Consider the following 20,659-nt stretch of genomic DNA (forward strand, 5'->3'; position numbering starts at 1 on the left):
AAAAATCACAATTTAACAATTTGTCTTTAATTTTGTTTGGGTGGGAGACGTTCTGCACAGTTTGGACTTCTTTGTGAATACAATAAAGCAAAAAACATGCCATAACTTTCTCATGAGTTTGTACAAAGTAATAATGGGTCAACTACTTGGTGCCTCTCCCTATAGGTGACTCAGTGTGTCTACTAGCTAGCTACCTGCTCTGTTGGCAGCCTCTAAGGGTCTTTGCCAAGGTGTCGAGGGAAATGGAAGACAAGGGACCGATTGTGGTTCCTAAGTTCTTTGCTGAAAGGTCCTGTACGTGGTCTCAATCAGATACTTGTGAAACACTGGAATTGGCATGCGAGTTTCCTTTCTCCCAAATGCTTGTGTGTGACGCTTGTTCAACTCCTACTCTGAAAGGTCTGATCCTGGCATCTTTTAACAGACAAGTTTAGGTGATATACGATACACACAATATTGAATAGGACATATGGGGCTCATTCAGAAGGGCGGATCACTGAAAATCAGATAGTAATGTATAGACCTGACAAGTCTCCATTGTTCCATTGAAAATGGTGCCAGTTCTATATTTCTATTGCAACATTACGAGCACAGCGCTCCTAAACAGAACAGCATCACTCATCATAAATCTAGAGTTGAAGAAGCCCTTGATCAATCAGGAGAGAATTTACAAAAAAGACATTTGAGACATTTCCACCAGCCCTCCCCTGACTGTAGGTGCAGTAGCTACCTACGCCCTTACAGGCGGCATGTTTGTGAGAGCACTTCTTTCTCCATTAGTCTGTACTGGTGCTGACTTGTATGCTGTGTGTGTACTGACTTGTGTGTGTACTGGTGCTGATTTGTATGCTGTCTGTGTGTGTGTACTGGTGCTGACTTGTATGCTGTGTATGTATATATATATATATAAATATATAGAGAGAATGTTTTGACTGTTTGCAATTTCCAATTATTTATTGAAATTAGTTTCCAATTTTACCCAGAGAAGGGTGAGAAAGTACAGAGGGAGAGTTAACGAAAAATTTAAAAAATAAAGAAAAAGAGAGAATAGCATTGACATGGCCGTATTCCCTCCTTTTTCAGATCCAGTGCATCTTGTTAACCCCTGGAAGAGAGTGGGGAGGACAAGGAAAGTACAGGGGTAGGATAGGTAGAAAATGAGAAAAAGGGAAAAAGAGCAAGAAGAAGTGAATGAGGAAGAAAGAAAAAAAGCGGACAGTGTAGTTGTGTGCATCAATACAAAACAGTTCACAAGTTCTTTGAGGTACAGTACACACTCCAAACACAAAGATCCGTTCACACATCAAAATACAGTAACCAACAGCACATTCAACAACCTTGACCTCACATTTCATATCCAGTGGTATTCAAAGTCGGGGTCGCAGCAGAACTTCAGTGGGGTCGGTACTCTTCAATTTTCGAATTAAAGGGATATTCAGGATTTTGGCAATGAGGCCCTTTATCTACTTCCCCAGAGTCAGATGAACTTGTGGATACCATTTTTATGTCGGTGCACATTATGTAGGAAGTTAGAGGTAGTTTAGTGAGCTAATGCTAACTAGTATCAGCACAATTACTGGAAGTCTATGGGTATCTGAGTCTATGGGTACCTGCTAGCATGCTAGCAGATACCCATACACTTCGTCATTGCGCTAACGTTAGTTAGCAATTGCACGCATAGACATAAAACTGGTAAACACAGGTTCATCTGACTGGGAAAGTAGATAAAAGGCCTCATTGCCAAAATCCGGAAGTATCCCTTTAAGAGTACAGATTATTGCATGGGACAATATACAAACGTTTTGAGAAAGATAATTAGAAAAATACAATTTTATGGACTAAATGTATTTATTGGGTTCTTTTCATTTTGATAAGAGACGAATGCAATGAATTTTAGGTTATTTGTTGATGTAAAATAATTGAACCGATTTTAAGGGTGTGTCATTAGATTTGGGCCGGGGTTGTGAAAAATTGTGTCACCACTGAAAAAGTTAGAAAACCACTGAAATATACCATTACACTCACACAAATACACCAAGCATGGGAATCTATATTAAAACAACTCTTTATACAAGATATACACATATACACACATTGTGTTTGTACATAAATACCGTAAATGAATAATAACAAGTACAAAGTGCATAAGGGGTAGAAAAGTCCATTGCTGTAACATATTGCTTCACAGGTACCCTTCAGAGATTTAATTTAATTAACATGTAAGACATCCTCAGTATACAGTCCAGTTATTTCCCCATGTTTTTCAAAACAGACATACGCTGTAGTCAGCTTAAAGACTACACAGCCTAGTAAATGAAATAAGAAAGTAGCCTGTGTAGCAGCCAAAGCGCGTCAGTATGTTGTTAGGCAAAGTAAAGAGTGTACCTAGCCTTGGCTGATAAATAAACATACAAATAAAATGCATGGCATGACACACACATACCACACATTTCCAGCCACTTTTGTCACAGGCAGTGTGTGTATGACTGAGGTGAGGGGTGACAGGTACGTCGGTTGGGATACAGAAAGCTTCTGTGTTTACCTGTAGTGTCTTATTTAGCCATGGCCTTGATGGCAACTGCAGCCTCCTCATTCATTGCAGACAGAACAGTGATCTGGGAAACAAACAAAAATGATTTTTAAATGATTATTATTAGAAGAACAACAACTTTGCAGGTGTAGTGGAAGTAAACTAGGTGTGGCCATCTTAGGCTGTGACATCATCCCCTTCCCTGAGACTTGAAGTAACTGTAACCCCCAAACCATAACACAACTTTTACAGCCGGTTGACTTGGGAATGCAGAGAGCTGCTGGGAGTATGGTACAGTCTTACTGATGAATTCCATGTATCTCTAGTGCTGCCAATATTCATTGTTAACTGAAGTGAGGGCATTTGTTTGCTCTGCTAAGCCAGTGTGTGCTCTGATATTTTGAACAGTTTGTGACAGGGACATTCAATTCCCAGAAGTATACGGGTTCAATGTGACAATAGCGGCTGTAATGGGTTGTTATCAATAAAACATCACAATAAGTGGCAGAGCGCTTGATTTGTTTTCCGGGGGGCTTGGAAACCCGCAGCTTCTCTAAAACCATTGACAACCGAGTGCCGGTTTCAAGGGATTATTATAGAAATGTTAACTATTTGGTTGTAATGTCATCACCTCTTGAATAGTCAGAACTACAAATGTCAGATTATTCCATGCAAAACAATTGTGCACATTTAGCTCTATCAGAATTATAAATCTACAGAAAGTAGGTATAACTGCATGCTTTTCATGATCAGTAAACATCCATTGATCATGTAATTTCAGATACATGAGGGTAGAGCCTCACGATATGTCTCAATATTTGCCACCATTAAATGGATATTTGAGTGATATAAAAAAGTGAACTATACCTGACAAGTACGAGTGGTTTAGGTTAATTTTCCATCCTTTGTGGGGTCTGCCTGTCAAGCAGCAGAAGGGCGCATTTGCCAAAGTCACGTTACTGATGGCTGATAATGTTTACTTTGCGAACTACTGGTATAAACTTTTTACAATTGGCTACACATAGTGGTTGGTTAGTTGAAATAATGTACTTTTTTCTCCAACCAACACAGGCCTACTTAGCAAAGTTAGCAAACATTATCCCCTTTTCAACATTGTTTTTAAATAGTGTTTAATCACGATTGCTGCTGACAGACAGACTACATTGATTGATGGGCCATGTCAAATTGGCTAGCTAGCTAATAACATACAGTTGAAGTCGGAAGTTTACATTGCCAAATACATTTAAACTCAGTTTTTCACAATTCCTGACATTTAATCCTAGAAAAAATGTCCTGTCTTAGGTCAGTTAGGATCACCACTTTATTTTAAGAATGTGAAATGTCAGAATAATAGTAGAGATAATGATTTATTTCAGCTTTTATTTCTTTCATCACATTCCCAGTGGGTCAGAAGTTCACATGCACTCAATTAGTATTTGGTAGCATTGCCTTTAAATTGTTTAACTTGGGTCAAACGTTTTGGGTAGCCTTCCACAAGCTTCCCACAATAAGTTGGGTGAATTTTGGCACATTCCTCCCGACAGAGCTGGTGTAATTGAGTCAGGTTCGTAGGCCTCCTTACTCGCACATGCTTTTTCAGTTCTGCCCACACATTTTCTATAGGATTGAGGTCAGGGCTTTGTGATGGTCACACCAATAACTTGACTTTGTTGTTCTTAAGCCATTTTCGCACAACTTTGGAAGTATGCTTGGGGTCATTGTCCATTTGGAAGACCTATTTGCGACCAAGCTTTAACTTCCTGACTGATGTCTTGAGATGTTGCTTCAATATATCCACATAATTTTCCTCCCTCATGATGCCATCTATTTTGTGAAGTGCACCAGTCCCTCCTGCAGCAAAGCACCCCCACAACATGATGCTGCCACCCCGTGCTTCACGGTTGGGATGGTGTTCTTCGACTTGCAAGCCTGTGGATATAGATACTTTTGTACCCGTTTCCTCCAGCATCTTCACAAGGTCCTTTGCTGTTGTTCTGGGATTGATTTGCACTTTTCGCAGCAAAGTACGTTTTTCTCTAGGAGACAGAACGTGTCTCCTTCCTGAGCGGTATGACGGCTGCGTGGTCCCATGGTGTTTATACTTGCGTACTATTGTTTGTACAGATGAACGTGGTACCTTCAGGTTTGGAAATTGCTCCCAAGGATGAACCAGACTTGTGGTCTACAATTTTCTTCTGAGGTCTTGGCTGATTTCTTTTGACTTTCCCATGATGTCAAGCAAAGAGGCACTGAGTTTGAAGGTAGGCCTTGAAATCCATCCACAGGTACACCTCCAATTGACTCAAATGATGTCAATTAGCCTATCAAAAGCTTCTAAAGCCATGACATCATTTTCTGGAATTTTCCAAGCTGTTTAAAACATACAGTAAACTTAGTGTATGTAAACTTCTGACCCACTGGAATTGTGATACAGTGTATTGTAAGTTACATAATCTGTCTGTAAACAATTGTTGGAAAATGTACTTGTGTCATGCACGAAGTAGATGTCCTAACCGATTTGCCAAAACTATAGTTTGTTAACAATACATTTGTGGAGTGGTTGAAAAACAAGTGTATGTTTTTTCCAACCTAAGTGTATGTAAACTTCCGACTTCAACTGTATCAAGTCAATATGGCTAGTTAACAAGCAAACTTTCAGCGGATAAACTAGATGGCTATATCCAAATATTGTTTGATTTGCTTGCCATCTATAGTGGTGATAACAGTAGTCCGACTGACAACTTTACCAAGATGAAGACAAGCTCTTTCCCGAAAGGCTACTCTCTGATGAAGCAAGCTAAATGACATGTTGTTTGCTTTAGCTAGCTAGCTAGCTACATGCCAGAGCTGGAGGTCTCCTTGCCCCCCAGCAGACAAATCAAATGCTATTGAGACGTTTTATTGATAACGACCTATAAGCCGTTTCCACCAAGCACACACTGAGTAAATGGATCAGAAGAAGAGAGGAAAACATGAATCAGATATGTCTATCTACACACCTGATGAGAGCTATGCAACACTGTCTTACAAAACCATAACGCTAAAAAGGGACATATTGTCACGCTCGTCTGAATGAATGGACCAAGCGTACTTAGAGTTCCACATGTTTAATAAATATGAAACTCACCAAAAACAATACAGAAGAAAACGAAACGTGACGTTCTGGGCTGCTCACAGGCAGCTACACAAAACAAGATCCCACAAACAACAGGTGGGAAAAGGCTGCCTAAATATGATCCCCAATCAGAGACAACGATAGACAGCTGCCTCTAATTGGGAACCATACCAGGCCAACAAATAATAGAAAACATAGATTGCCCACCCTAGTCACACCCTTACCTAACCAAATAGAGAATTACATTTACATTTACAATTAAAAGGATCTAAGGTCAGGGCGTGACAGTAACCCCCCCCAAAGGTGCGGACTCCGCCTGTAAACCTGAACCTATAGGGGAGGGTCCGGGTGGGCATCTACCCTCGGTGGCGGCTCCGGTGCGGGACGCAGACCCCGCTCCGCCAACTTTGGTGGCGTCTCTGGTGCGGGGATCGTCGCCGGGGGCTCYGGACCGGGGACCGTCGCTGGGGGCTCCGGGCCGTGGACCGTCGCCGGAGGCGTCGTGCGTGGAGCTGGCACAGGACGTACCAGGCTGGAGACATGCACTGGAGACCGGGTGCATGGAGCTGGCACAGGATATACTGGACCGTGGAGGCGCACTGGAGGTCTGGAGTGTAGAGCTGGCACAACGCGTCCTGGACAAAGGACCACCTTCGCACGGCAAGTGCGTGGAGCTGGCACAGGACGCACTGGGCTGTGAAGGCGCACCGGAGATACAGCGCGTAGAGCCGGCGCAGGATATCCTGGACCGAGGAGGCGCACTGGAGACCAGGCGCGCTGAGCCGGCACCACCCGTCCTGGACAGATGCCCACTTTCGCACGGCAAGTGTGGGGAGCTGGCACAGAACGCACCGGGCTGTGGATGCGCACTGGAGACACAGTGCGTATCACCGCAAAACATGGTGCCTGACCGGTGACACACTCACCACGGTGAGTACCGGGAGTTGGCTCTGGTTCAAACCCTGGCTCCGCCAACCACCCCGTGTGCCCCCCCCAAAAAAAATTTTTAGGCTGGCTTTCGGGCTTCCGTTGTGGTCGCGAACCCCGGTGTCGTCGTTGTTGCTCCTTTGCTGCTTCCGCCTGCTTCCCCGGCAGGGTTTCGTGTCTTGCCAAGACTTCCTCCCAAGTCCAGGATATTCTCTCCTCGACCTCCTCCAAAGACCAGGATGCCATCTCCTCCCGGGCACGCTGCTTGGTCCAGTTGTGGTGGGRTCTTCTGTCACGCTCGTCTGAATGAATGGACCAAGGCGCAGCGTACTTAGAGTTCCAAATGTTTAATAAATATGAAACCCACCAAAAACAATACAGAAGAAAACGAAACGTGACGTTCTAGGCTGCTCACAGGCAGCTACACAAAAACAAGATCCCACAAACAACAGGTGGGAAAAGGCTGCCTAAATATGATCCCCAATCAGAGACAACGATAGACAGCTGCCTCTGATTGGGAACCATACCAGGCCAACAAAGAAATAGAAAACATAGATTGCCTACCCTAGTCACACCCTGACCTAACCAAATAGAGAATTAAAAGGATCTCTAAGGTCAGGGCGTGACAAATATGTTGTCCGGGTTTAGCCGGTTTAGGCCTTCATTGTAAATAAGAATTTGTTCTTAACTGACTTGCCTCATCAACAAAAGGTTCAATAAAAACAACAATGTAATTTTCTCTCCAGGGAGAATCATAGAAGAACAAGAAAAACCAACAACAACAAGAAGAGAGGAAACGGGAACACCACTGACCAGAATTTCCTCTCCAGCGTCGTACTTGGTTTCGATCTCTTTGCCCATGTCTCCCTCTGGCATCTTCAGGTCCTCTCTCACCTCACCACTGTCCTGGAGCAGAGACAGGTAACCATCCGTGATCCCAATCAACTGCAGGGGGAAGTGAGGAGGGAGTGAAAGGATAAGAAGAGATGAGAATAAGGTTGTGTTATGATGACAGAAAAGATAAGAGACAATGTATGAAATAGGCTCTTTGTTTTAGTTTCTGCTCCTTTTGTGAATGCCAATGCACTGCCAGTCTACCAATTTGAGCTCTTTTGTGCCCTCCAATCAACTGACTGACACCCCTACCCACAGTGCCAAAATCTCCCAGCCCAAAGAGAATGGAAATGAGCACAGGAGAAAGAACAGCTACCTACTTGAGGTTCCCTATCCAGCTCTAAGGACCATGAAAAAGTTTGGAACATGTGCTGGTGTAGCTCAAAGACATTCCATCCCAGTGTTTTACTAAATAATGACCTTCGCCTACATCAGCACAAATACTACGATGCGTTCCTCTACCCTCATGGACTTTCCCTCACCTTCCCACTGGATTGGTACAGGAAAAATGCTGATGTCTCCACTTAGCCTGTTAATAGACTAGAGGGAGTTTCCACGATACTGTTGACACCTAATCAATCCCCTCAGATCTTCCAACAAGGGGCACATCGACACCTGTTATATTCGCCGCATGTGAGAAATGAAATTGGATTTGATTTGAGGCAGGGGCGTGAGTCAGGGAATTAGAAATAGGGAATCAGAATTTTGGGTAACTGGCCATCTCACTCAAACTGGCAATACCTCTTTCTCTCTACTTCTCCCTCTCTCCCTCCGTCCTTTCTGTCCTCCTCACTACTTTGGCCCTTCACCTGGTAGTCCAGTCTCTTGATGTTGGGGACGTCCATGTTGTGGGTGGAGGGACAGATATCCTCATACTTCTTGCCGTTGAAGATGTCAATACCAACCATGTGGACCTGCCCATAAAGAAAACAAAACACAAAACTGTTTATGGAGCTGGCAGACACACAGCACATAGACACACAGAACATAGACACACAGCACATAGACACACAGCACATAGACAAGACATATAGTGTGAAGTTCAGGATAACGCTGCAAATGTGAGAAAGTCTTGTTCTTTTGACTGGAGGAACGTCTTACCGAATTCAAGATAACAGCCACAGCTACTCTTTCTCATTACTCTGATCAATGTAATTATGTCTGCATGGAACACAACATCTTTATTATCACTCATTATCCAGAGCTATAAAAATGGTTACAGTCAGACACCACTGACCTTAGCGTGGCCATGTTTTCCGGTCTTGGAGGTGGACATCTCCACGATCTTGCAGGGTCGTCCCTTCAGCACCACGAAGCCGTTCTTGCGCAGGGCCGAGCACTGCTGGGGGAAGGTGGCGGATGCCCCGGCATCGCCTGTCTGGAAGTCGACGTCTGCGTCTGCCATACCTGCTCCCGAGCCCATGATGTCACAGCGGGGAGAGGGAAGGGGGGATATGGAGAGAGGTTAACGAGGACTAAGAACTGGTTAATGACACTGCTGGTAATGACATCACTGGTAATGGCATCACTGGTAATGACATCACTCAAATACCGAGGAGTCCTGGGGTAGAAGTCATGGGGAGGGGGATGGGAGTTCAGGGGTTGGGGGAGGAGCCCTGGGGTTGGGGGCAGAGGAGTCCTGCCATAGGGGGAGGAGTCCTGTGGGAGGGCAGTTCAGGGCAGAGACCAATAACTCCAAGTGGTCTACATGCCTCTAACTCCATTCTAATACATATTGGTTATGGCTTATGCTTTGGAAATGAGCTATTTGTTGATAAGTCTACAATAGATGTTTAAAAGGCCTTGCTAAAGAATAAATGTATACAAAGGGAGTGTACTCCTGCAAACTTCATATTATTAACAATAAACACATTAGTAAGCAAAATAAAAATTATTATCTACAGTGTAATGAAGTGTGCTGTAGGCCTATACTGTCTCCCTCTGTGAATTGTCAATAATCATTTTGAATTTGTCCAAATGACCAGAGAAGTAATTACATATTTTACTTAATAACTTTAAGAAATGCAACATTATTAATTGAATACAAAATTCGTGAAGAGCTGGTTCACTGCCATAAGGAGAGAGGAAAAAGAGCAGACTGAGCTAAATAAAGTAACAGAGATATGGCACCTGGACCAGTCAGCCATAGCCTAATCACAATAAGCAAAAAATATATAACAGTTTACGCAATCATTTATAGGCCTTATCTTTGTTATTTTTGTGCCATTGACAGAAAAATAGGAAGATTTTCAAATAATTAAATATGGAAACAAGCAGGTGTATTATTTGCTGAGTGTGTGTAAGTGATTATGTGGCGGCGGAGTGGACGCGATTCAAGGAAAGGCCCAGTGCACTGGTGCGTCTTGCTTTTCGGTTAGAATGTCAAAAACATTACAACGGTCAACTTGCTATTAGAATAATGGCAAAGATAAAGGTGGAAAGTAATGTCCATTCAAGAGAATGCTCTACAAAAGTATGGCCGGCCCCATATTCCAAGTAATCTACTATGATTTAATTCGGTCTGCAGCCATAGCCTGGTAAACGACACTGATTATACTGGTAGCATCTTATCGACGGCGCTTGACACACACAAGGCCACTTTGACATTAAGAGACTCACGTAAACACACTTATTAATAATAAGGATATGTTAATTTAACATATTAGTGACAGAAAAACTGTCGCTGCCACCTTTTTATAGCACGCGTGTCTTGCTCCGCAGTGTTGGAGCCGAGTGCGGCCTAGTGCGCACAAAACGTTAACGTGCTGTCAGTGACGGCGTCGCTGCATGCATGAACACTGCTCAGTGGCTGAGGCCCACTATAACTGGGGGCTCGCTSCAGTCTCGAGCCAAGTGCAACATTGTTACATTAGCGCGTGGTCATTTCAGTGTGTTACATTGTTACATTAAGCACATAAGGAGATATCGTAATCTTGATACATTGAATAGGCGACGTTGCTAATTGGAATGTAGGCTACTAGAGTATAATTATTAAGCTTATGCGTATGATAAGGCTAYGGCGTGCATAACTGCAGGATGAGTTTCGGTTCAAGTTATTTGGGTCAATTTCTATGCGTAAAATCGTACCACCAGTTATTTTGATTAAATCAATGTAGTGGGCTGATACGTAGCGAAAACTTTATTAGTGAGCAAGGGCCAATTTAACAGCATATTGCTTATCAAACTGGAAACAACGATTGCCTGGAGGGTTATCCAACAATACAATGTTGTTTTATTACTAGGCTATCATCACACAATGCTCACAAGTGACCAGCTATGTAGCATGAAAATAACGTGACAGCTATGAGCAGCCATGTGCATTTGCAATGTTATTCTCACGCAAGATTACGCCCTTTATATTCATGTTATGATAAGTATGCTAACTTACCCGGTGTACTAAGGTTTCCACAACTTGGTTACTCTGTGCGCTTTACACAAATGTCAAACCGTCCCCCTTTTAATTTTTTCCTTTTCTCTCTCTCTCCGTCGGTAGCTAACGGTTGTCTGGCTGGTGTCTACCGCCGCGGTGCCTCTGCTTGTCGTTCCTTTACTCCTAAATCAGCTCTCACTTTATTTTTCTCTCATTCCAGTCGCTTTCACTAGCCTCCGCACGGTCGAAATCGTTCTCGTCGGGGGGTGCACGCTTAGGTCAGCCGCCAGCCTAAAAAGAATGTGAACCTTAAAGCCTAGCACTCTCCACCTTTCGCTCGCTCACTCACTCACTCCCTCATCCAGCCTTTCCAAATACCCATGAAATGAACCTCGGCAGTATGGTGCTCAGTGCGCAGGCGTGGTCACCCTCAAACCTCAGATTCTAGAACAGGGGAGGGGGGCGAAATCATGGGAATATCGAGAGACTTGGAATGGAACCTCTTGTCCAAATGAGCTCAGAACCAGAAGAAAATTACATACATTTATCTCAACTGCATCAAATAACAGAGATTAATATTTTCTAGCCAACAAGACCGAGTGCATGTACTAGGCATGGGGACCCTCTCATTCATTCTAATGACTGTTATCTTCGGGAATAACAATATGGGCGCTGTTTTGTGCACCATGTAACTAGTATTTTAGTATTTTATTAGGATCCCCATTAGCTACTGTTAAAGCAGCAGCTGTTGTTCCTGGGGTCCACACAAAACATGAAACAGGACAATACATTACATTAATAGACAACTGCTCGAGGACAGCATAATACATGCTTTCATACACGTGTGCCTTAACATTTCATGCATCATACTCATATTCATCATCAATGTTAATTAACAGGTATATTGCAGCCGTTCATTGGTACATGCTCAACTGCTACAACTGATTTCTCCAAACAGGTGTTGTGCCGAAAATCTCCCCCCTGACAGAATCCCCCCCTTTGCGTGAACGCGCACACACTCAATTCTTCATTGCTGCGACTTGGTTGCTAGTTGAGATTTCTGCTCTTCACTCCGTTGTCAGTTTAGCCCACATTTCACTGATCTTAGTAACAGAAAGCATGTTTTATTTGTGCCCTTCAAGGCAGCTGTCAATGATCACATTAGGCTGCATTTCATTTCATTTTTATGGCGGTTTGATCTGCAGTTTTCGGTTTGGCTATTTGTGTATTAGTCTATAAATAAACCTCTTTCCCTAAATTTGTCATCTCTCCCATGTCTTATTCGACTAGTAGTTGTTCTGAAATGTTTACTCTAGTGACAAAATTAAGGAAATTAGAAGGGGGGGATTTCGGCAGGCAAGAAAATGGTCTTGCTGAAATACTCCCCCCCCCCCTTCTAATTTCCTTAATTGTGTCACTAGAGTCAAATACTTAATGTGGCACACATCAGGGTCAAGTACTTTCTATAGAACAAACTTCACGTCAGGATAGGCAACCAAGATGAATAATTCATGTATGTGTATTATAGTAAACATAGAGGAGGGAGTAAAATGTAGGCAAGCAATAAACATCTCAGAACAACTACTAGTCGAATAAGACATGGAAGATATGACGAATTTTGGCAAAAATATTTATTTATAGACTAATACACTTGAAACAAATAGCCAAACCATAAACTGCAGATATTAATAGTGCCTACCCCTCGATCAAACCGCCATTAATATAGAATGAAACGCAGCCTAACGTGATCATTGACAGCTGCCTTTAAGGATACAAATAAAACATGCTTTCTGCTACTAAGATCAGTGAAATGTAGGCTAAACTGACAACGCAGTGAAAATCAGACATCTCAACTAGCAAGCAAGTCGCAGCAATGAAGAATTGAGTGTGTGCGCGTTCACGCGAATGGGGGGAGAATTCTGTCAGGGGAGAGATTTTCGGCACAACACCGGCACTGATATCCTTATCTCACAGCTCCAGTGTTCTGTAAACACCAGGAAGTCACACACGATACAATAACACAAACGTTCCCTGTCCTTGGTCCTTTTACCTTCAGCAGTCTGACGCCAATATTATCAACCGATATGAACGTTGAGTCTAACATTCGAGTCTATGAGCCCCAGTTTAACACAAACATACACTGGCAGAATCATGTGTTTACCATCCGCGTCCTTCCGTTTGACGTCAATACTATGCATAATACTACTATGCATATGCAATTGAACGTAAACGCGACACATAAAACAATAACGCACACTTGGATACTGACCGAAGCCTCAATAGAGAATGAACCCTTACCCTTCACCATTTTTGACTTTCAAGGCAATATTATACTATAGTAAAATGTTCAACCTTTTTTTTWAAAGTAGATTTAGGTTTTAGAGGGTTCTGGTTTTAATGCTGAATATATGTCGCTGATGTAGCCCATGCCTAATAACAGCGTCTTATTATTGGTAAAAGTCTTTGCACTTTGTGAGAGGCTACCTATGGTGGTATTGCCCCCAATGGTGGCATTGACATGGTGGCAGTCACAGTCAGTGTCCAGTGGATGGCCCCAAAGAACTTGGCAGTTCCCCGGTGTGTTAAATTTATCCCAGTGAAACATGAATCCCATGTCCTACAGTACCAGTCAAAGGTTTTAGAACACCTACTCATTCAAGGGTTTTTCTTTATTTGACTATTTTCTACATTGTAGAATAATAGTGAAGACATCAAAACTATGAAATAAGACATATGGAATCATGTAGTAACCAAAAAAGTGTTAATCAAATCTAAATATATTTTATATTTGAGATTCTTCAAAGTAGCCACCCTTTGCCTTGATGACAGCTTTGCACACTCTTGGCATTCTCTCAACCAGCTTCATGAGGTAGTCACCTGGAATGCATTTCAATTAACAGGTGTGCCTTGTTAAAAGTACATTTGTGGAGTTTCTTTCGTTCTTAATGCATTTGAGCCAATTGTGACAAGGTAGGGGTGGTATACAGAAGATAGCCCTATTTGGTAAAAGACCAAGTCCAAAATATGGCAAGAACAGCTCAAACAAGCAAAGAGAAACGACAGTCCATCATTACTTTAAAACATGATGGTCAGTCAATTCGGAAGATGTCAAGAACTTTGAAAGTTTCTTCAAGTGCAGTCGCAAAAAACATCATGCACTATGATGAAACTGGCTCTCATGAGGACCGCCACAGGAAAGGAAGACCCAGAGTTACCTCTGCTGCAAAGGATCAGTTCATTAGTTACCAGCCTCTTAAATTGCAGCCCAAATAAATGCTTCACAGAGTTCAAGTATCAGACACATCTCAACATCAACTGTTCAGAGGAGACTGCGTGAATCAGGCCTTCATGGTCGAATTGCTGCAAGAAACCACTAATAAAGGACACCAATAAGAAGAAGTGACTTGCTTGGGCCAAGAAACACCAGCAATGGACATTAGACCGGTTGAAATCTGTCCAAATGTGCAATTTTTGGTTCCAACCGCCGTGTCTTTGTGAGACACAGAGTAGGTGAACGGATGATCTCAGCATGTGTTGTTCCCACCGTGAAGCATGGAGGAGGAGGTGTGATGGTGCTTTGCTGGTGACACTGTCAGTGATTTATTTTAATTCAAGGCACACTTAACCAGCATGGCTACCACAGCATTCTGCAGCGATACGCCATCCCATCTGGTTTGCACTTAGTGGGACTATCATTTGTTTTTCAACAGGACAATGATCCAACACACCTCCAGGCTGTGCAAGGGCTATTTGACCAAGAAGGAGAGTRATGGAGTGCTGCATCAGATGACCTGGCCTCCACAATCACCAAACCTCAACCCAATTGAGATGGTTTGGAATAGTTGGACCTCAGAGTGAAGGAAAAGCAGCCAACAAGTGCTCAGCATATGTGGGAACTCCCTCAAGACGGTTGGAAAAGCATTCCAGGTGAATCTGGTTGAGAGAATGCCAATAGTGTGCAAAGCTGTCATCAAGGCAAAGGGTGGCTACTTTGAAGAATCTCAAATATAAAATATATTGATTTGTTTCACACTTTTTTGGTTACTACATGATTCCATATGTGTTATTTCATAGTTTTGATGTCTTCACTATTATTCTACAATGTAGAAAATAGTCGAAATAAAGAAAACCCTTTGAATGAGTAGGTGTGTACAAACTTTTGACTGGCACTGTATGTATGGAGGGCCAAAGGACCAGGTGGAGGCTCTGAGGTAAAATGGAGGAGTGGGGAGGATTGGGACTGGTGGATGAGTCAGGGCATGGGCCTGAGAAAAGATGAGGGGCCGGGGACTTTTGATTACCATGTCTGCCTGGGGTGTTTGTGCTGACTGATTTGGCGCCGGGACCAACTGTGTTTAATTTATATCTGACGGCAGCACGAGCTGTAATATCCAAAACAGAGAGACAGGTTGTGTAGTGGCCTAGGGCCTGTAGCAACAGATTGGACAAGTAGGGCTATTTAGCCTACATTATTGACTGACCAAGTAAACTAAGCCTAAGTATGCCTTAGGCTAGAGCCTATTTTGTGCGTTATTGTTGTATTATTATTATTATTTTTTAAATATATATAATGCGCTCATTACTCATGCTATAGGAGAAGGGAACACCAAGAAGATCTAGACTATATCATATATGATAGATAGGCCATCTGAATTCCGCTTTGCGTTTTAAACACACATGGTTTCCTATGCTAATGTTTCCTATGCTATGTGCTTTCAAAATAATTTGTACATCCTATATATAGGCCATGCCCGCTCGTTCACAGTCCTGAGAGGTTGCATGCATAACAACACCTCATTCAGTCAATYACCCGTCTACCTACCTGCTTTCACTTTCAAACATGTCATTATTCGCAGCCTTGGCCCTTCCAATTGCCTTCCTTGCTGAGCCTATGAGACTGCTGGATTGGCTATTATGATACCAATGAGGGCGCGGTTAACATCGGGAATCCCGGGACGTTGTCTGGATAAAAAGTTTGCGGTGGTGATCTGAGCAAAGTTAAGACAAGAGGGGGACATTATTGTGAATCTGTATCCTTGCGAGTATGACCGACACAGAAGCGCAGAGCGCCCCATCGTCGGCACCAGTGGAAGAACCGCCACAGCCGGAGAGAAAAATTATAGGTAGGGAAAGTATAATTACTAGTGGCGAAGAGACCTTCCTTGACAAAAGTTTGAATAATTCGTTAGTGTTGTATGTGTGGATTTATCAAGGCAGCGACATTGGCCAGGTGTTTCAAATCAATGCGTTAAAGATGTCAGCTGGCTACAAATTGAGTAGATAAAGTGCGTAGGCTATATTTTCATTATCTTGTCAGTTTGTAGGTCTTGGGTGATGTTAATCAATTGGAGTAGCCCACATTGCACACCCAGGTCAAATTGTGCTGAACCTAAGCAGTTTTTGGAGTGTATCGTTTCTCGAGTTCCACGTCCATATTTTACGTACTGACTTGGGCTTTAAACAATTTTATATAATTGGTTTATATGTCTGCTCTATTATAAGACTATGACATCAATGTTGATACATATTATTCAAGAAGCGCATACGACATACGTTTTTTTCAAATTACCCCTCGCTGGTTTGTGCGGTTGGTAATGTGCCAACCTGTTTATACGCACTCGGTTTTATAAATTAATTAAAACAAATGTAGTTATCGACGTGGTTGAATTTAGGCTAATGCTGTCAAAATGATACTTTAACTTCACTTTACCAGATGTCACGTTTTCCAAGGCGGAGGGAATTCGTTCACAGGTGTAGGTCATTGATTGAGTATCGATTGAAGTCTGATTTTCCCATCTAACAGTCCTTCGGATCAAAATAATCACTTATCCATACTTATTTGCCACGTTCTGGCTTTCATAAAATGTTTTCAGCATTGCATTGCGCAGTGGTGCAAATTCTTTGACTGAAGTTGCAATTCAACATTCCAATAGCGGTGGCAATTACTTCTTTGTTTTTAGTTGCAACTACTAGGCGTATTCATGTATTGCACTAACCACGATGTCGAAAATGTAAATGTTTTCACAGGAAACATTAGTCCCACTTGCCCTAGTCCGTAGGTTCTAGTCAAGTATTGTTAATGATTGACACGAATGCCATATCCTGCAGCCTAGCTTGAAGTACTTTGGTTGATAAAAGAAGTTCCGATAAGGGAGGACATTTTAGACATTATGGTAATGTAATACTTTCCCGTTAAGTCTTCAGATGCTATTCATTGATGGCCAAGTGACCTAAAGGTTTGACTTGAATTTGATATTTGTGAATAGTATTTATCCAAAAGTCTGCGGAGCTTTCTTTTACTGACAACGGTATGCTATGGTTGTTTTACTTTTCGTTTATTTGTGTACGTGCGTGTATACAGGGCTCATCTGTAAAATACCTTTTGGTCCCAGCATGAATCCCTAATAAAATAAAGGTAAAAAAATGTTTTACATTGTTTTTGCAGCCACTGCAGTCCAAGGCACCGTGAAATGGTTCAACGTGCGCAATGGCTATGGCTTTATCAACAGGTACCATGTTATGTGCTAGACGGTGCCCCTGAATCATTTATTTTGTTTAATGTGGCTGTCTGATGTGCAATTAAACTGTACACTAATGGGCATTACATTTATCACAAAGCGTACACATTGTAGTACAGCTATCTGACACTTTAACATGGATATGGTTTGTCATGGATGGATGGATGGGAATTGTCATTAGTGATGTTATTTTTCCTCTCAGAAACGACACCAAAGAAGATGTCTTTGTTCATCAGGTAAGCCCAGCAAGATTAAGTTCATGTCAGGAAGAGCACCTGCTGCTTAATACCACTGGGTCACATTCATTAATGCGCACTGTTTTACAATTGAAAAGGAGGGTTTCCTATTGGACCAGTTCAGGTAGTCCCTTACTGTTTCAGTCTGCTTTCTTCTGTTTGGTGCCTAGTGAATACAACCCTGTATCACATCACCCAATCCATCTGCTGTTTAGACTGCCATCAAGAACAACAACCCCAGGAAGTTCCTTCGCAGTGTTGGAGATGGGGAGGTGGTGGAGTTTGATGTGGTCGAGGCCGCCAAGGTAGGTAAACCTGTAAGGATGGCTTTCATTTTATATCACCCATAATTAACAAGCCTAAAAGGGATAGATATCACAAATCAAAATGCGACAGACCTTTTCATGCCTCTGACTTAGTTGTAAGCCATGTTCAGTTTTATGCCATAAGGTGTGCAGCTTTCTACATTCGGAGAAAAGTCAAATGAATGGGAAATATTGATTGTGGGAATTATCCCTTCAATTTCAATGTCACTAAAACTGGTTGAATTGTACATTGAGAATTCAATAACATTTTCATTGTCTTAAATATCTCTCCAACAAGCTCTTTCCCTCTCTCAGGGCTCTGAGGCTGCCAACGTGACTGGGCCTAGCGGCGTTCCTGTGAAAGGCAGCCGCTATGCGCCCAACAAACGTCGCTTCCGCCGCCGCATCTCCCCTCGCAGCCCTCGGCCCGATGATGAGAAGGGTGACGGCACCTCTGTCCCCACCTCGGAAGGCGAAGGGGAGAATGGCAGAGGGGAGAACGGTGGTGAACGACCCGCGCCCCGCCGACGCAGGCCCCGCCGACCCAGACGGGAAGGACAAGAGGTGAGGAGTAGATGGATGGAAAAGGTGCATCCCAACAGTTTAAAGTTCCTTTCCCTCCATGTTGACTTATTTGAAGAGAAAAACGGATGGATAAAGTAATATGAATGGAACTTACTACCAGCTATTTCCTTCTACTTTCATTTACTAGGAATATTGCTTGCTTCTGTCCAGTTTGTAAATGTCTGCAAATGGAGGGATGGGGTTAAGGAAGGTTGGACCTCATCCTGTGAATATCTGTTGTGTAATCAGTTCTCTCCTTTAGTGTCATGTTGTCTGTTCTCTCCCCAGGGCGAGTCAGGGGAACAGGAGGGAGCAGTGGAAGGCGACCAGCAGAGGCCGCCACCGCGCAGGTTCAGGCCCCAGTACCGCAGGTGAGACTTGTGACATGGCATTTTTTTGCTGGCAGATTTATTTGGGATAGGATCTTAATGTCAATGGATCTTTTTGAGCCCATAGGCCAATTTGACTGTGTACATTTGACTTTGTCCCCCGCCACCTAACCTTCTCAGGCCATTCCGTCCTCGCCCACCCCCTGGGGAGGGTAAGCAGGATGGCAGCGCCCCCACTGAGAGGCAGGAAGGCCAGGCAGCGGACGGACAGAAGGAGGTGGAGGCCCAGGAGGCCCAGCAGACAAACAGGAAGCAGGCCAATGAAGAAAGCCAGAAACCCCGCCGACAGTTCAGCCGCCGCAGGCAGAGGAACTCTGAGTCTAACACTGTCTCTAAAGTGAGCCGCTCATGTAATGTTGTGACGGAAATGTTTCMCCCTGTACAATATGTTACGTGACAAAGTTTCCCCTCTGTTCATGTCTTAGGATGGGACAGAGAAGCCAGCCTTGGGGCCTAGCACCCCCCCTCAGACCTCCAAGCCAGCTGATGTCAAGCCCTCCCCCAAGTCCTCCCCTAAAGGCTCCCCCAAGATTTCCCCCAAGTCCTCCCCCAAAACCATCCACAAATCACCAGAGGTACGAGGCACCCAAGTCTTCTCAGTACTTCTATTTTTACTAACTGTTTCTTCTGGTCATAACTTGGCTGCTGAAGTCTTACTGTAGGTTATCATTTGTGTAGTTTCATTTTAATATAGATTCTTTGGATAGTTATGGCCAACTAAGTCTAAAAAACCTTCCTTTCCAGGCACCTGCCACGACAGTTCCCGTGGCCGCAGAATGACGCCTCTGAGTGGATGGTGTCACGTGACCCCATGCAAGCGGTGGGACCCCACGCTAAACTGATGCAACCTTTCAGGGGTTGGTTGGAGGAGGGTTTAGCGTTACGCCTATTGCACTACTACAAAACCGCATCGTTGGCCATCTCGTAGCTGATGTCACTAGAATGTGACCATTTAGTTCCTTAAGTAATTAGTTGTTTTTCTACATATGGGTTTTTAGAGGAATTACATAAGTCTTTTGACGGGATGGAAAGCACCAGGCATGGATTATGCTTTTCCTGTTTGCTTTATAATTTTGGGACATTCTGGCGTTCAATGAAAGCCCACCTATATTGCAGGTGTAATTTGGTTGCCAATTGATGGCTCAAATCCTGTGGGACCCACTGCTTGTTTTGAGGTTGGAAGTTTTAAGTTGTGGCATTATTTTGTGTTCAGTTTATTTTGTTTTAATGTTGGGCTCTACCCTCTTGGCATCCTGTCGGTCTCGCTCTGTCGGTCCTAGGGACCGTTAGACGCAGTCCCCCATCTAACAGTACATAGCCACCCCACCTGACTTGTCGACACACTGTGTATGGGAGGAGGAGAGGAAGGGATATAGTGGGTTATGTGTGTTTACAATAGAGAAAATACTCAATTTTAGAATAAATTGAGGGGGGGGAAGTGTGAACCTGCTTGGATGCCCATTTAAACCACAAAACCCCCAGCAAGTGTTCTTTAATTGACTGAGAATGGGCACAAGCATTGGAGCGGATCCAGCCTCTTTAAGTTTGATAACATAAAAGCAAAGCAGGTATGAGTGTAGTGGTCTGGGACCTGACACCCCCCCCCAGATTCTAAAACATGCTGCTGCCCACCCCCTCTCATAAAGGCCTGAGGCTGGTTTAATGAAATCTTTTTTGTTTTTGTATGTGCTTTTTTGGAGGGGATTATGTGCAATGTCAGTATCAGAATGTCTATAAAAATCATGTTTGCAAAGACTACAATGCAGTTCTTTGTATGCTCACATTTCTCAGTACAATGTAAAATGTCTTGA

General features: G+C 43.2%; 2 protein-coding genes across 7 annotated transcripts; one reads left to right on the top strand and one right to left on the bottom strand.

Moving 5' to 3' along the window:
- Positions 1 to 11: 11 nt before the first annotated feature.
- Positions 12 to 16,828, bottom strand: LOC111954955 (eukaryotic translation initiation factor 5A-1). 3 transcript variants are annotated; one of them, XM_023974942.2, is made up of 6 exons: positions 16,783 to 16,828; positions 8,704 to 8,873; positions 8,276 to 8,380; positions 7,386 to 7,517; positions 2,543 to 2,615; positions 12 to 1,105 (listed from the first exon to the last, which is right to left on the bottom strand). In XM_023974942.2, exons 2-5 carry the CDS (start codon positions 8,869 to 8,871, stop codon positions 2,553 to 2,555), a joined length of 468 nt encoding a protein of 155 aa, XP_023830710.1. In that variant the 5' UTR covers positions 8,872 to 8,873; positions 16,783 to 16,828; the 3' UTR covers positions 12 to 1,105; positions 2,543 to 2,552. The 3 variants fall into 3 exon arrangements, with proteins under 3 accessions (XP_023830710.1, XP_023830693.1, XP_023830702.1); XM_023974925.2 differs by lacking the exon at positions 16,783 to 16,828 and adding an exon at positions 16,547 to 16,713; XM_023974934.2 differs by lacking the exon at positions 16,783 to 16,828 and adding an exon at positions 10,855 to 11,236.
- LOC111954934 (Y-box-binding protein 2-B) lies at positions 15,623 to 20,609 on the top strand. 4 transcript variants are annotated; one of them, XM_023974876.2, is made up of 9 exons: positions 15,623 to 15,959; positions 17,282 to 17,345; positions 17,557 to 17,590; positions 17,806 to 17,907; positions 18,211 to 18,459; positions 18,748 to 18,830; positions 18,969 to 19,185; positions 19,274 to 19,423; positions 19,593 to 20,609. In XM_023974876.2, the coding sequence occupies exons 1-9, from the start codon at positions 15,881 to 15,883 to the stop codon at positions 19,626 to 19,628; spliced, it is 1,014 nt and encodes a 337-aa protein (XP_023830644.1). In that variant the 5' UTR covers positions 15,623 to 15,880; the 3' UTR covers positions 19,629 to 20,609. The 4 variants fall into 4 exon arrangements, with proteins under 4 accessions (XP_023830644.1, XP_023830653.1, XP_023830679.1 ...); XM_023974885.2 differs by having other exon boundaries at positions 15,709 to 15,959; positions 17,806 to 17,895; XM_023974911.2 differs by lacking the exon at positions 15,623 to 15,959 and adding an exon at positions 16,776 to 17,144 and having other exon boundaries at positions 17,761 to 17,907.
- Positions 20,610 to 20,659: the final 50 nt, after the last annotated feature.

Source organism: Salvelinus sp. IW2-2015, linkage group LG3 (genome assembly GCF_002910315.2).
Source record: "Salvelinus sp. IW2-2015 linkage group LG3, ASM291031v2, whole genome shotgun sequence".
NCBI classification, from domain to species: Eukaryota; Metazoa; Chordata; class Actinopteri; order Salmoniformes; family Salmonidae; genus Salvelinus; species Salvelinus sp. IW2-2015.

Excerpts from the sequence above, each read along its gene's own strand:
- LOC111954955 (XM_023974925.2), bottom strand. The coding sequence starts at position 16,598 with ATGACCTACACCTGTGAACGAATTCCCTCCGCCTTGGAAAACGTGACA. Across the intron at positions 8,874-16,546 it reads CTTGGAAAACGTGACATCTG|GTATGGCAGACGCAGACGTC; the intron begins GTAAAGTGAAGT and ends GCTCGGGAGCAG. Across the intron at positions 7,518-8,275 it reads TCAAGAGACTGGACTACCAG|TTGATTGGGATCACGGATGG; the intron begins GTGAAGGGCCAA and ends TTCCCCCTGCAG.
- LOC111954934 (XM_023974876.2), top strand. The coding sequence starts at position 15,881 with ATGACCGACACAGAAGCGCAGAGCGCCCCATCGTCGGCACCAGTGGAA. Across the intron at positions 17,346-17,556 it reads GGCTATGGCTTTATCAACAG|AAACGACACCAAAGAAGATG; the intron begins GTACCATGTTAT and ends TTTTCCTCTCAG. Across the intron at positions 17,591-17,805 it reads AAGATGTCTTTGTTCATCAG|ACTGCCATCAAGAACAACAA; the intron begins GTAAGCCCAGCA and ends TCTGCTGTTTAG.